Raw genomic sequence first — 15,436 nt, 5'->3', positions numbered from 1 at the left:
AGGCTTTCAGTTTTTTAGGTGCATACTTCCATGTAACTGAAGATTGCCTGCTGGCATGATATGCTCCCTTTATCCAGGTATAAAGAAAGCAACACTCACCGCAGAAATGAACACCGGCATGAAAACAAATCTCTACCTTATGTTTGGGCTACTCGTAGTTTTCTCAGTACAAAATTAAAACCTAATTTGTCCATTGCATAAATATTGCACATGCTTCCAGTTCCACACTGAACTGGCTGGCCATGGTATGTGCACTCATTTCTGGAGGTTTTACTTGCGCGTGGTCTGGGAAAGGATTTGAGAACAGACTGATAGACTGACTTTTAAAATGACCAACTACTTGTGTTAAAACTTTGACTTGCAGCAAAAGCTTGTTCTACACAATACCCTGTCTAGGCATTTTCCAAACAGCTTTAGTTACTAGAGAGCTTGTGGGCATGAGGATGTGATCATTTTAAAGGAGCTCAAGTCTACCAATCCATTTGTTAATATTGCTACTTACACATGAGTTTTCATTTTAATGGAACTGAAAGAATACATTAAAATGTACAAATAAAAATACCATTCCTCTCTTCCAGCTTTCTCTGTACCAAGATTTCACATGCTAAAGTACGTTCAATGGATTCTTTGTCTAGAATGAATGTGCTGATCAAATACTATAGAACAAGACAGGCAGGTGAATAAACGTGCTCTAAAGATACTGAATTGTTTAGGCACATCAATAGTAAATCTGCTTTTACTGCCCATGGTTTCCCTGCACATTGCTCATGCTTTTATTTAAAATGTGCAAGGTTGAAAAGCAGCAAGTCCATACTTGTTTAGCAGAATTATTATAAGACTTTCTGCAACCAACAACTTAGTTGTTCTTTAAACATTATGATACTTCTACATCTGGTAGGGTTATCCAACTGCTTGCTTTAAAAAGCAGCATAAGGGATGCTGTATATAAACAGCCCTGTAGCATCCTGCAGATGATGCTGGACTGATGAGATGCATTAGAGATTTCACTTGCAAGCAGAAGGGAAATAGCAATTCTTAGTGCCCATAATGCCATTTATGGGAACATCAGCAGCAGAGAGACACTCTTCATTGCCGTGCACCGGGCACTTGCAGATGGCGTATTTGGGAGTAAATCCTGGCGAGCTGTCTTGGGTGGCTGGGCCACCTCTCGTGACCTCCAGCCAACTGCATCTGCTGCATCTACGTGTCTGCAGCCATCAGCGGGACAGTAGGTACGCACCGGGTGTTTGCATACCTGGCTGAGGCAGCACTGGTCACTAAAGGCTGGCACTTTCCTTCTGCCCCTAAAATCCTTTGGGCCAAGCCACAGCAATCCAGAAAGCTCCAAGCCCAGGGCATGAAACACAACTGTCATTTTGGGTACCTGGAGACACTATCGATGAAAGGGTCTTTGCACCCTCCAAAGGCAGCGTGAGTGTGCAGCGCTTCCCAGAGGAACAACGGAAGGAAGGGGTGTCCTGCAGCGACAGCACAGAGACCTTCCCTACAAGGCTGGAGGGACACCAAGGTCCCAGCTTCCTCAAACGCAACTGGCAGATGGAAGGACTGGCTTACGCCTGGACTTCAGTCCAAGAACCTTCCTCCAGTGAGCGGACACCCTGCTCACAGCCCCCAGGAGCCTCCCCATCCACACAGCCGGGCACCGCATCTCCGCCGGCAGAGATGGGCGAGCTGCGGGAGAGCTCCTCGGGCCTTTGCTCGATGCGTCTTACTGCGCGCTTTGGAAATTCTGACAGCACAAGCGCGCACAAAATCAAATAAATTTTCATCTCAAGTGCCTCCATAATGTCTTTGAGACAATTAGCTGTTTAGGATGTTTTTTTTTTTTATTAATTTGGCTTCCAAGATACACAGATGTTGACCTTGTGCAGAGCACGCTGTACATTTGATCAAACTAGAGATCTTAACTGCCTATTAAACCAGGGAGAAATGGGCAACCTTTATCCTACATTGATTTAAAGGATAGAGAGAAGCAAAATCTGTTGTGGGTTGGTTTTTTCTTTGCCTAACAATCAAGAACACAATTTTTGTTGCTCACCTAGTAAACATCAATACACGCTACGGAGGAGGAAGAGCTTGAATTGCTTGCTTAAAAATGCAGTGTATTGAATTTATGTCTTACTTGTTCAATTATGGTAATTTGGGAGCACTTCTGACACTTGTGCAATTGCTAATGCAACTCGAGAATCTCAGGCTACCCGCATTAGTGGCAGTTTATATAAAATTCACATTTTTATATGTTTTATGGTCATCTATTATTTCATAGTGGGAAAATGCAAGAAGTTACAGGTACGATTTCTATTAGGAGAGTGACATCTCTTATTTGAATAGTTTAGCTTTTAAATGTCTGGTCTGTACTTAATCTGGTAACTGTGAAAGTTGATAGAGTTAGTGGCAAGTCAGTGGAGAATGGCCCATCATGGAATTATTAAAGCAGACAAGCACATTATCACTACGACAAAAGAACTTTACTGCAGTACCTTCCTCTCGCCACAGTATGTTTGCAACTGCAGCATCAGAAAATTGGGAAAGCCAGAAAATAATCAGGAAAAGAAAAAAAAACAACAAAACAATGTCAAAATTTTCATTGCAGCAAGTAACTGAATTAGTACTCATGTCTACATGAACGGTTTAATTTGTGAGAACTTTGAAACATTCATTCAAATAAAATATCAGGAAAGATAGTTGTAAATACATTTGCTCCTTCTAGAGACAATTCTGAAGCTTCGACGTGGGAAAAATCCTCCCTGAAATGAATCCAACCTTAGCCTGCGCAAGGATCAAAGTCTTACTGGACAGAAGACACTACCTGCAGATGGAATTGCCATGGTACAGGCTATGATTTTCTGTGCAGGTTCAATCAGAAGCCTGAGACTGGCAGTTACACACTTTGCTGCGTTTCTTCTCGGAATTTCGTGCAACTACCTTCTCTTTTAGGATTCAAATACTCCTTGAAAGTACATCTGCATTTGAATTTCTGTTTCAGATACATCCAATTATTTCTCAACATACTGCAATTTCCCTTGCTCGAGGATTCAAGGGAAAACGACCCATATTAACAAGGGTACATAAATCTATTTAATAAGGAATAGAAAGTATTTTGCAAAGAATTGCCACGAGAGCACATATTTACTGCTAACTTCGTTTTCAATTCTTGCTCTATATAGCCAGAAAAGTAGCAAAAATCCCATTTGCACCCAGCCTTTTAGCATCACCATAAACCCAGGCTATCTCCCAAGTAGTTAAAGACAGCAGAATTAGGAAGGATCAGGCCTCTGGGAGCTTTTCCATTGGGGCGACCAATCACCTCCTTCATTAATTGTGTTTTGGGGACAGTGTGGTCAAGATAACACTGCTGCACTCCTACAGGAGACTTGCCACTGAGAGTGGCTGCGAGAATATTTGTCTTTGAAGTGGAAGATAATTTCACACCGAGGGAAACCTATTTTGCTAGCTCGTGATGTAAACACAGGTAAAATAAATAATTCAATCAGAACATTTTTCAAGCATCTAAATATTTGAGAACTTCGACTTGTAACTGGCTTTAAAAGAAAAAGCCTTGTACAAAGATCAATGAAATTTATTTTCTGAAACCGCACATAATTTGACAAAATATTAGGTTTTGGATTCTCTGATATCTAAAACTACTGCCAATTTGTTACTTTGGTAAAGATGTTATCCACGGCACACCTAGTGCAATTCTGGCACATGAAAGGCACCTTCGCCCTGGATGAGGAGATTTTATCTTCCCCACGTGATTCCTTCCCATAACAGTCAACAATCCTCTGATCAAAGCGCAGACAAAATTGTCGTAACCCTACGAGTAACAGTCCAACATACCGCATGCAACTGCACATATACCTTTACATTTAAATACTCTTTAAAGAAATAATTACACGGAAAATTAAGCTTACGGGTCTTTCTTGCTGAATCTTCTATGAAAAGTGAAGATATGTCCTCATCCACTCCCACCTCATTTTTAGCAATGCAGGTATAGGCACCGGTATCTTCATATCGAACGCTACTGATATGAAGTTCGCTTCCGTTTGCTGCAAGAAAGACACCCATAAACAGTGTTCCTCACTGCTGCTAATTGCTTTTACTGCCCTTAAATTGCCTCCCACTGCCGTCGCAGCACCCGGCGATGGCTCGGGAGGGTGGCTTCACCACACCATGTTTCCCTGTACATAACCAGAGGTATCTGGGGGATTCTTGGGAGAGATGATGTTTTGCTTCTTTCCATTAGCACATACACACTCTGTGCCAGAAATGAACGAAGAACGATCCCAAGTGCAAACAATAAATTACATTTCATTCATTTCTTCTCGTTAGAAAAAACCCAAACACTTCAGCTTTACTGGAGAAAAAAACAACTAAAATTTTGCAAACTGTTTTTCATCAGATCTCAAAAAACTTGTGTTTGGGAGGGGTCTCTCTACAGTTCCTCCTATCGTTCTGCTTTCTAGAGCGGGACTGGTGCCTAAAACCCTTGGAAGATTTTGAGACGTCGCACCCAACCATGCAGGGGTATCTGCTGTCAACACTGGCTGAGTGCTGCAATACAACACAGCCAGACTGAGGGGTGTTGGGGCAGGTTTTTAACATTTTTACACAGAGAACTGCAAATAAATTTTTTTGCCTTTCATTGTGTCTGTTGCATCCTCATTTGAACAAGGACCGACAGGAGCCCAGAGCCTGGTTCCTGCTGCAGAGGTGGGTGTGAGAAGGGAGGTGAACCACAGCTTGATTCTCAGCAACTTGCATCCACTGTAGGGCTTATACCTCAACAAATAATTTAATGTATTTCTCTTCTGACTGGCACAGCTGCACACAACAGGTGAGGCAGTGGAGAACCAGGCACATTTTCTTTTAACAGAACGCTGTTACCACTTATATCAATCAATACTGCATTTCCCAAGAAATTCACAGGAGAGAAAGGTAAAAAGAAAGAATGGGAGTTTTGTAACATGATTTCCCACAACTGTGGCTTAGTGAAAGTACAAGAACTTCTAGTTTAAAGTGCAAAATAATCCTCCTTAATCCCTGTCTACAATACTTTAATTAATCAAAATTCTGTCCTTACCTAGAAGCGTCAGCTGTTTGGATAGTTCTGGCATGATATCAATGCCGTTCTTCAGCCAGGTAATTCGAGGATTAGGGATGCCTTCAGCGTGACATTTGAGGCTTGCTGACACACCGGGCTCCTGCGCCTGCGTTTCGGGGTAGACGCGAATCACCGGTGGCACTGCAGGAAACAAGGAATCGGGGACTTGAAACTCGCCTGCTGGGGGCCACCCCTGGCCGGTGGCCTGAGAGGTGCTGCCTGCACACAGCGCTGGGAAGAGGTCGGATCCAGGATCCCGGGAGAGAAGCAACGTCCTGCTTGCAGCGCAAGCTGCTGTATTGATTTTTCTACAGCTCAACTTTGGGGGCAGAAAATAGAAAATAATAATAGAGTAAACTAATAAACCCACGCCAGGGAGCAACCCTGAGATCTGATTTTGTATTTAGACTGTTCTTGCTTTCTTTCATTAAGTGACTGACTGAGCTTAAGTAGCTGGATTAAAACCTAAGGCAGGCACTCACATATTTAAAAACTAAAGTACAATCTCCAGACCTTCACTGCATCTAGTAAGGAAGGAATTGGAGTTCTTGCCTATTAGAAGTAGCATATTATTCAACATTTTAACTAAATAACCATCAGGAAATAGCCTGTACATTCGCCACCTGTTATTCTGAACAAATAAAGTGTTTATAAATTACTTTTCCTTTTTTTCTGAGAGGCTTTCAAAACATGACTTACCTTGTTTCAGGAAGGCCCCTTTGAACTATTTAATATACTCAATTGGCAGAACTACTAATTATATTACAATTTCAGACAAGTTCATTGATTTTCAATCATGTTGCTTTCCTTGCTCAAATCAACAAGGCTTAATATCACCCATTAACTATTTCTTAATAATTTACTCACATAGTTTAAAGAGAATTTGCAATACTGCAATATCAGTGACAAATATCAATAAGACTCTCCTTCCTTTCACCTCAAGGGACATAATAAAAGGAAACGCGAGGATGTGCCGTACCGTCCCTGACGGTATTTGAAGAGTGGTCAGCTGTGTTTCATAATCAAGTGGCCAACTTTTCTACCAGATTAGGCCATTTTGGGACTCATGATGTAACTGTTGAAAAGTGCACAGTTTTGTAAAACCACGGTCAGAGTCAAATGTGGATGTGATCTGTGGCGCCCCAATTTCTTCCTGAACGAAAACCAATAACCTCTGCTGGCACTAGTGGGGGACTGAGGAAAATTTGTGGGTTTTTTTTTCTAAGAAAGCCTGAATGAGTTAGTAACAGACTTCTACTGGAAATCACTGGCTTAAGGTACCTAACTTACTGCTGTGTTTTTATATAGCCATCATTAGGCTCCAGGACCAGCAAAATTAAATTGTCTTAACAGTTTCTTTAGAATAAAATGAAATCTGTGTTTGGAGCTTGCTTTGTGTCTATAGATCCAAATGGGGACAGTTTAAATAATTACATTCATCAGCACACACTTTCCATCTTTCTATTTCTATTTTTCATGGGCCTTACCAGAGTGAGATGCATTTTACTTCTGTCTTAACCTACCAGCTGCCAGGTATTAACCACAGCTGAGTCATCAGCTTGGAAGGAAATCAGCCACGACAGAAAGCCCTCAAGTCTACTTGTTTTTTATAGCTTTAAAAGCAAGAGATTGTTCAAGTGTAATCTGAGAGGAAATGCCTAGGGGCAACTGGAGAGACAAAAAAATGGGGACTTCTACCAAAGGAATGGCTTTAAACTCCACCTCTGCACTGGACGTGCGGGCTTACTTCCTCCTCTTCTATTTCCTTTACTTGAGAAGAAAAGAAAATGTGTTGTAAGATGCAGGGCAGTGAGTAAAACACCATCCAAAAACTTTTAATCAGGAGGTTACCAAAAAGGCAAGGTTTGTTTCATTAAACTGAGTTTTCAAATTCTAAATAAAAGCATTTACTAGCTTTTTATCTTCTCCTCCTCCCATTACTTTCAGGGTTGCTGCTCCTCCCGACTTCGGGAGGTGCCAGATCAAGCGGAAGGCGAGCAAAGGAAGCGAACTGCTGCTGGAAAGGGCCGGCAACTGTCAGAGCCACCCCTGCCTGCCTTTAAGAGACAGTGCCCAAGCAATTCAGGGGAATAAGACTGAGATTTGGGAGCTTCTCATTCGGTCTGTACCTCAGAAAATTAATTTAAATTTCTGCAAGTCAGTGTCTCCAGGCGCGGTAGGATAAAGATAGTAATTTTTGATCACTTTGACATAATTTTATGAAGGTCCTGCACTCAATGCTTGTCTCACCTATGACTGGCTTGCTACTAAGTAATGTTTTTAGAACGAAATGATTCAGGAACTGAGGTCTGCTGAAAGCCTGCGTGATTTATTCAGACTCATAGATGGGAGCTGGTTTGGCTCCTACAAACGCATAGGATAAAACTTACAATACCCAAGGAGGTTAGATGCCCAAATCCTGGTGAAGCCAACTGACAGTTAGTACTTCATGTCTCCAGGTACCTCCCCAGTTCTCCAGATGGCACAACCTGCCTTCTCCAGTCCCCAAGCCCTGCTGACCCTCTCCGCCTGGCGGTTTGCCCGCCCCAGCCCCTTGCAGCCAGCTACATGAAAACCAGCTCCGGGGCGAAGCCTGTGAGGTCCCATGCCCCATGCAGAGCTCTCCTCCTGCCAGGACACGGCTGCCTGGCTCCGGGAGAGATGGAGATCCCCAAGCCGGGCTCAGCTCCTTCTTTAACATCACCCAAACGGCCAAAGGCACCAGAGCAATTTTACTCCACGCCTAGTGGTTTTTTGCTCACCCACCAGCTCTTAAGGGAGAGAGAGCTCATCCCAGACATCACCTATTTCATGTTCTCAAAACCAGCATGGGTTGATATTTTCTTGTGAAGGTTTGGTTTAGCTTTCCTCTTCATATGGGCACTCATGTCAGCACTCCCAACCACTGCCACAACGGTCATGTTCCCTAGAAACAGGGCACTCCTTCACAAAGCAGAGCTCACTCACATCTCTCAGGTTTTTGCCTCGCACCACGTTAGTCTGCATGTGACTAATCCATGTATTTTACCTGCAGAGCTGACAACACACCAGATTTATACTGCAGAAGGTAGCTCAGGAGTCCCAGACACTGAATCAATGCTCTGCATGAAAATTAGCTTAACTTGAACTTATAGCAAGGTGTCTTTTCAAGAGTGATTAATAAGGAAACTGCTTGTTTTTACCTACAAGTACGTGTTGCACCTCCATTCCTGCTCTCTTACCATTTTCCTGCTCCTTCTATTTTTAAAATTTTTATTTCTTCTCCCTTGTCTTACACAATTCATTGCACAGGTAAATTATTGCATGCAACTGCCTTGTGATAACAGCAAACTGCAGAATGCATTTTTATTGTCCTTGCTACAAATGAATACATTCCAAGTAAGCACATTTTACTTTAAACTTGCAAAGATTTCAGCTCCAGACTTTGGAATATATGGATTATCCTTTGGTATTTCCCTTGGTGAAGATATATCATTGCTAACCATTACTGTGTCTGCAGTCAAGGGCAACATAAAAATGCCATTATCTTAAGCAAAGTAGGAAAAAAGAGACATTCAAACAAGTACGAGATTGGGTAGATTGCCTACTACTGCATACTGAGTGGTACCTTACTTGTGAGCAGACCAATTCATTACTATAAACCAGCTCAGGTGATAAAGCACACGATGAGCACACATGGTGGTATCAAGCCCCAAAGACACACATTGCTGCTATAGGACCTGTATACTCCTAGGCTCAGTAATAATTAACAGATTAATCATTTATTGAGATGTTTTTATCTTTCCATTTATGACTTGAAAGGAGTTTGCAGCATTATATGTTTTCTCTTGAAAAGCCACATTAACAAACCATCCGTGTTTAAAACATCTCTCTGTCACTAGAAAATTTGTCCTATTGGACCCTTATGATTGGGCTGAGGGTCAAATGGCTTTTTAAAACTGTTTTCAAGGAATACAATATTCTGATTAATGCTGATGTTTTCCAGAGTGCAGGGACCAAGGAAAATGATGCCCTACACTCAGCAGTCTCTTGATTTGCAAACTATCAATTTTCATAGTTGATTACAATTTTATGAGATTCTTTATCCTTAGCAACTCTTTTTCTCTTCAAAGTGATAGATTGCTTTTCTTCCCTACAGTTAGTGTATGCTGTACACATTTCCCAAGCAATATCCCTACGTAGGAGAGAACATAATTTTCCTACTGTTCTTGGCTTCTCCTGATCAAAGGCGCCAGCACGCAAGATGAATTTTTCATTCTTAGACTTTGTGCTGCCTTTCAGCACGTTCTTTTCTTCCAAAGACATTAAGGGCCAGCTGTGTAAATACACTGACTTAAATTTCACCACTGCTGTGAATCAAAGATTGATGAGCTCAACCCAAACCTACCCCCTTCAAATGTCACATGTAGGCTGCCTTCCACATTGTGTGCTTTATGCTTCTTGCCCAGAAGATGTGAGCCAGTGGTTCAGGGCATTCATCTGGTGGTCTTCACATTTTCTGCCTAACAGGATTCTCACTTCTGCTTGTCGAAATGAGCATCTGGATCTGCCCATGTTATTTGTGGTATCCTGAACGACCTAATACAAAGGGATTCAGCAGCTGAGCAAAACAAACCTTCTTTTCCCCTTCAGAAAGGCTGCCTTGGAAAGGATCTGTAGGCAAGCCTAGACCGTGCAATGCCTGAGGATGAGTCAAACAACGTGGAGTTGCTTTTAGCATTGCCTTATGGTCTGGTTAAACAGCCCAAGCCCAGTCCTGCATGCTCGTGGCTGGGTTGGGCTGCACAGGTAGAGCAGCAAGCACCAGTGAAGACACTGCTGGCCTGCTGTGGATAAGCGCGGGCCCGTCTTCCAGCAGGATTTGACTGCAATGGAGTGAATTTACTTTCCTTGGGCAAGAAAAGGAACAACCATGACAACAGAATGGGACAAAAGCAAGGCTTTCTATGGATAAACTTTTGATAAATTTGATTAGTCGGTAGTACCTTCAACTAGAGCTCTGAATCCCAGAAACCTTTAATTTTTGTCAAAGCTGGGCTCCAAGCTTTCTGTTTAAGCTCATATTTCCCAGTTTTCTATATCACCTAATCAATGAGCTGTTACAAGCCAGTGTTATGTTCTAAAAAGAGACAAAGAAGAAAGCAAAATAAAGAGAATATAGTATGTTGGATAAAAGCATATGAAGAGGGTGCATATAACTAGGATCAGATTCTTTTAAGGAGAAAAAGGCAATAAAAGGAAAATAATTTGTAAGCTGGACTGATGGGCCTCGGTATGAACAGTAAGCCAGGGCCCAGGTGGTACAAAAAGGATCAAAGGACAGTGGAAGAGTTACTGCAGCTTTGAAAACACTGAATTAACTGAAACACAGTCTAAAAGTTGGGACCTGCCTGTACAGACACAGTGAGATTGGGAAAGGTTTGCAATAAACCCTTTTACTTCCAGTTGGTTCTCCTCTCTGCTCTTTCCCAATAGAGAAACCTGGAGTTTTCTCTATTAAAAAGAAAAAAAAAAAAAATCTGTCAGTTTTCATGGAATAAAAAACCCCTGTGTTTTTGATGTTAAAAGTGTATCAGTCCCTCCCTGGAGGAGACAGGCGAGCGGATACACCCGAGTTCTGGCTGACTTGGTTCTGTCACATTCTCTTACCATTTCAGTCCAATACAGAGGAGCAACAAAAAACTCCCATGCTGAAGATGGAGTTTTTAGTTTGATACAGACAGACAGAGACAATCCCCAGCGCTGAACAGAGCGCATCAATTATACTTAGATTCTCGGCATCTTCACTCAGTTCAGCTTAGCTCAGTTTCTTCCCTCTACTGCTGTCAAGAGAAATTCCTCAATTTGTCCTTTAAGTTACTAAAAAACGAGAAGGATTTCCTGAGCAGGGCTCTGCCTTGGGAACCCCACCACGCATCTGAAGGTAAGCAACGCCGTCCTGTCATCGGTGCTGTTGCCCCAACATCGGTTGCTGGTGGAAGCCACGACACAGGCAGAAAAGGAGAGAATTTAGTGATGCGGGCAGCCAGCCAGCCACGTCAAGAATGGCAAAATCCCCGCTCTGCAAAGCCTAATGGCTCACGTGGGAATATCAGATGCTGTAAGACAAGGATTTCTAGACCACGCAGTGTTTTGTAGCAAGCCTGGGTTGATACCAGAATGCATGGCATTTTTTGGAAGTATTTAGTGACTATATGGCAACATTAAAAAGCCAACGTGGATAGTGAGGATTTTTGTGTAATGGTGGTGTTCTGTTAGTAAGAAAAACCACATGCAGCTGTGGTGTGAAACTTCCATTTGAAAAGAAAATGGGATCTTTCAACAACAAGTTAAATCTAACTGGCAGGCATGAGTACGAAACGAATCAATCCCTCCCCGCACTCCATCTCGCTTTCCTCTCATTCTGGTTTTAGTTTCAAAGCCTTTGGGCCTTATATTCTCAGTGATGATAAAGTCTACATTGTTGTCTGCCAACTAAACTCCATTCAGGCCTCATAATATATCACATAATATACACGGGATTAAGTTGTTAGCTCGCTTTTCTTTCAACTGCCATTCATCAAACAAATAGCACTTTGAGGAAGGAAACCTATTTTCCCAGCTGCAGCGTGCACAATCTAGTTATCCACATTGCTGAGACTTTACAGTTTACTATCTCAAAAGATGACAAATTGTCATGTAGAAACATTAAGTCAGTTTTCATTCAAATCAATTGGACGCTTCATGCTCTCCTCCAAGTTCTCGCTGCGGGTGGGGAGCACTGAGACTCGTCCTGAGGACCTGAGCTGCAGTGAAACCTAAAGCCCACGTCCACCATGGCAGTTCTTAAAGTGCATAAATATCCCTTTTTACTGTTTCTCGTCATTAACCTGTGCATAGCTATCTGCTTTTACCACTTGAAAGCTCTCCTCTGTAGGAGTCATCTAGAGAAAGAACTAAATATTAATTTTCCTTATAATATATCCCTTGTAATAAAGTCACTGTATTTTCCTGTAAAACTACATATTTTTACACCAGAGCATGTCAAAATCTACCCATAGTGAGCAACGGGTTACCCTGTCTCCTGTTCTGGAGCCACTGCTGGTCATACCAGCACATGTAAATATGGGTTTAAAGTTGGACAACGATTCTGCTGCTGGGGAGGTGGACACTCCGCGGGCTAGTCCCTCGATGAAACACCGGTTTAAGCTAATGCAATTTTAAACTAAATCCAACTGACTGAGTTTGAGGGCAGAAGAAAGATAGCAAACGCCTGAATATAAGTTCCACCAGGCGCAAATGTGGTCCAGGGGACGAAGGTGAACGAGAACACTGGAAGATGGCCCATGTGATCTCCTCACCTGTAAAACGGTTCACCTTCATTTTGCAACCCAGCGGGCCAGATCTTTAGCCAATATAAACAGCCCTCAGCAAACCAGGCAAGAATCTGATACATAGCTGGGTGTTAGGCAGCTAGTTTTGGAAACACTGTGCTGTATTTATTTAAATATCCTGGGCTATTTCACGCAGCAGAAATTATCTTCTGGAAGAAGAAATCATCGAAGCAACACTTTTGTTGACAAAAGTAGTAATTAGTCTAAGAGATCCTTTGAAACACTGCTCTTAACTCTATGGAAATGTTATTGACAGGTTGTCTAACAGTTAAGATACCTGCCGAAGCCCAGGTAATTACACACACCGCCCCTTGGTACTTGTCTTTTTGATTGTCTGTGTGATAGCAGGAGTGAGCAAAGCCCAAGCTGCCTTCGCTCTCGTGCACAGACCATTTCACGTGTGGCTTTTCTCCTCTCTGTGAGAATGAGATTAACACGCAACTTTGCTTACGGGAACGTTTTCATGGATTGTCATATATGCCAGTATTTACTAACCATTCACCTGAAGGATGTGGGTCTGATACAGCTCTTCATAGCCGTAGGCATGACAGGTGTAATTGCCCATGTGAATAGTTGTTACCTTGGTGATGTAGAGGGAATCGTCTTCTCCAAAATCCTGTATGTAACAGAAGACAGGAAAGGTGCATTATTATTTAGTAAAATATTTTAAACACCACATGAAGGAAGACTACCTGTTCTGTGGTTTTGATAGCACTGCAGCTTGGGAACACAGCTTGAATTTTGAACAGTGTTTTGAAGTTCATAAATCAACACGCGGGGAGAAAATGAGCGGCAATTTAAGAGTAAGGCAAAGCAACTCACCTGAGAACATGAACTTTTGTGCTGGTTGCTAACAAGGTGCTCTTTGCACGTAAAAAAGATGGCAATCTCCAGCTGTTTAATTTATGGGGGAATTTAATATCTACCCGTTAACCTCAGACGCACAAAATGCTAACTTCTGGGTGGGTTAAGGTTTCCTTTATCTACGCCGGGTCTCAGAAAATGCACTGTAACCTTGATGAGAAAGAACTGAAACTGTTTGTCACTTATCTCAGACAATATCCTAGGCAGGAGACAAGGAAGAAGACAAAAAGCATTTTCTCAAAGAAACTTGTTTTGATCTGTAACTGCTTGACAAGTATCTTCCTTTATCCCCTTCATCTTCCTAGATCCGCTCTTGCATTACTTCAATTTTTGATTATGTATGGGGAGAATATGAGTTAGTAGACAGGTTTTGGCACTTGAATATGTTGTACATGTTCCCTGCTTAGGAATTTATTTCCAATTATAGTTAACAGAACCACAGCACCGATGGGTATATGAAGCAGCTTCTCTTGTTACTCCATTAATGTTCAGACTCCTGCAGCTCCAGAATGTTTGTACTATGTAAACCGAGAAGGATACACTTAAAAAACAGTTCAAAGAATGATTTTTCTTTAATTAGCTCCATGTATGAAGCATGCTAAAGTAAACTTTTTGCAGAATTTCACTGCAAAAGTATGGTAAAATTCAACTTGGAGCCAGAGTGGCACAAACCCAGTACAACAGGGTGAGTGTCGAAGAGGGGTTTATCTTGTAAAAAAAATTTTTCAGAGACTGCTGCCACCCTGCCCAGCACGGCCACCAGGAGTGATGTGCAAGCGCAGCGCTGCAGTGCGGTGAGGAGGTAAAAACTCACAGCCAGGATCTTCCAGCATGACTTGATCGAACCTACCAGGGCGGATGGTATAAAACAGGAACGTAAATTTGCTCTTGATTGGGAATCAAGAACTTGGGTCCCAGTTTCTTTGTGATGGAGAAAGGGAACCCGTGCACAGAGGTGCTGATGCTGCTCCCTTTCCCTGCTGCCCCCATGCCAGGTCCAATGCTACAAGGAATCATCCTCATCCACACCGTTACTGCCAAACCCCCTGCCACATGCTCAGAAATGATGAGCAAGAGTTGCTCAGTCATCGGATGGGCTTCTTCCTAAACCAAAACCATTTGGGGCTCCTTATATCTCACATTCCCTGCCTCCCCAGGGTGCACCCGCTTTACAGTTTGAAGCTTTCCTTTCCAGCCATGACACTTTGAGCATTTTTCCAAGGAAGCTGCGACTCGGAGGCAGACTCACAATGCCAGCTGGCACCCTTAAAGAGAAGTACCAAGTAGCTCATATCTCTTGCAGTATGGGATTGATCTGGCTCTACTTCTGCTGGCTCTTGAATCTTCTCCAGTAACTTCTGTCTGGCACCAGAGAACTGTCTCCATGCCTCTCCTCTCAGTGGCAGGCCAGCACTGGCAGGGGGGAAGGGAAGTTTGGGAACTCGCCAAGTTTTCAGACAAGGCAGGTTGAGAGTGAGCACCGAGAAACAGCGTTTACAGGGAGGACAACCACCCTTCCCAACGCACAGACCTTGACCTGAGAGGGTCAGACATAACCACCCTGGTTCTGCTATCTGCTGCCCTAAGGCACGTGCTGCCCCACTGTGCAAATGTATGAACAATTATAAAGAACAAGATTATAAACAATTGTATGAACAATTATAAAGAACGAGATTATAAACAATTGTATGAACAATTATAAAGAACAAGAGTAAATCCATAGATGATCCTCAAATTCATGATCTATAATCAAAAGCATCTCAGATATTACTGCCACCCTGGGTGTCAGGCAGATTTGGCTTCTACACTACGGGATAAGCTGGTTAAGCCACCCAATACTTTCTTACAAATATCTACTTAAAATTTCCCATTTCAAGCATTTGCCTGTTTTCTGGTCAGCTAGATCTTTCCTGACAGAAAGCAAAGATGCGTGAGTAACTGCAAATGGAAAAGATACCAACCCTGTTCAAATGGTATTTGCATGAGATAGAGAAAATGCTTGCAGTGGAGGGGACTTAATAACAGTTTTTAAAGTTAATCCCAAAGCAACTCAAATTGAGTTTAGATCAATAAA

At 42.4% G+C, this 15,436-nt stretch overlaps 1 protein-coding gene across 4 annotated transcripts in view; it reads right to left on the bottom strand.

The window, feature by feature from the left end:
* Window positions 1-15,436, bottom strand: part of FSTL4 (follistatin like 4) — a 227,406-nt gene that overhangs the window by 13,334 nt on the left and 198,636 nt on the right. For 2 of the 4 annotated variants that reach the window (XM_086470996.1, XM_086470995.1), the window contains 4 exons: window positions 12,994-13,114; window positions 5,105-5,266; window positions 3,936-4,070; window positions 2,502-2,528 (listed from right to left, as the gene is read on the bottom strand). In XM_086470996.1, the coding sequence (XP_086327122.1) occupies window positions 2,502-2,528; window positions 3,936-4,070; window positions 5,105-5,266; window positions 12,994-13,114 (445 nt within the window). The remainder of the gene's footprint in view (window positions 1-2,501; window positions 2,529-3,935; window positions 4,071-5,104; window positions 5,267-12,993; window positions 13,115-15,436) is intronic. The other 2 variants (XM_086470993.1, XM_086470997.1) reach the window with 1 other exon arrangement.

The sequence above is a fragment of the Leptosomus discolor genome, chromosome 10, assembly GCF_034619465.1.
Source record: "Leptosomus discolor isolate bLepDis1 chromosome 10, bLepDis1.hap2, whole genome shotgun sequence".
Lineage (NCBI taxonomy): Eukaryota > Metazoa > Chordata > Aves > Leptosomiformes > Leptosomidae > Leptosomus > Leptosomus discolor.
Note: the sequence above shows the minus strand (reverse complement) of the source record. Positions and strands in the feature narration are given on the sequence as shown.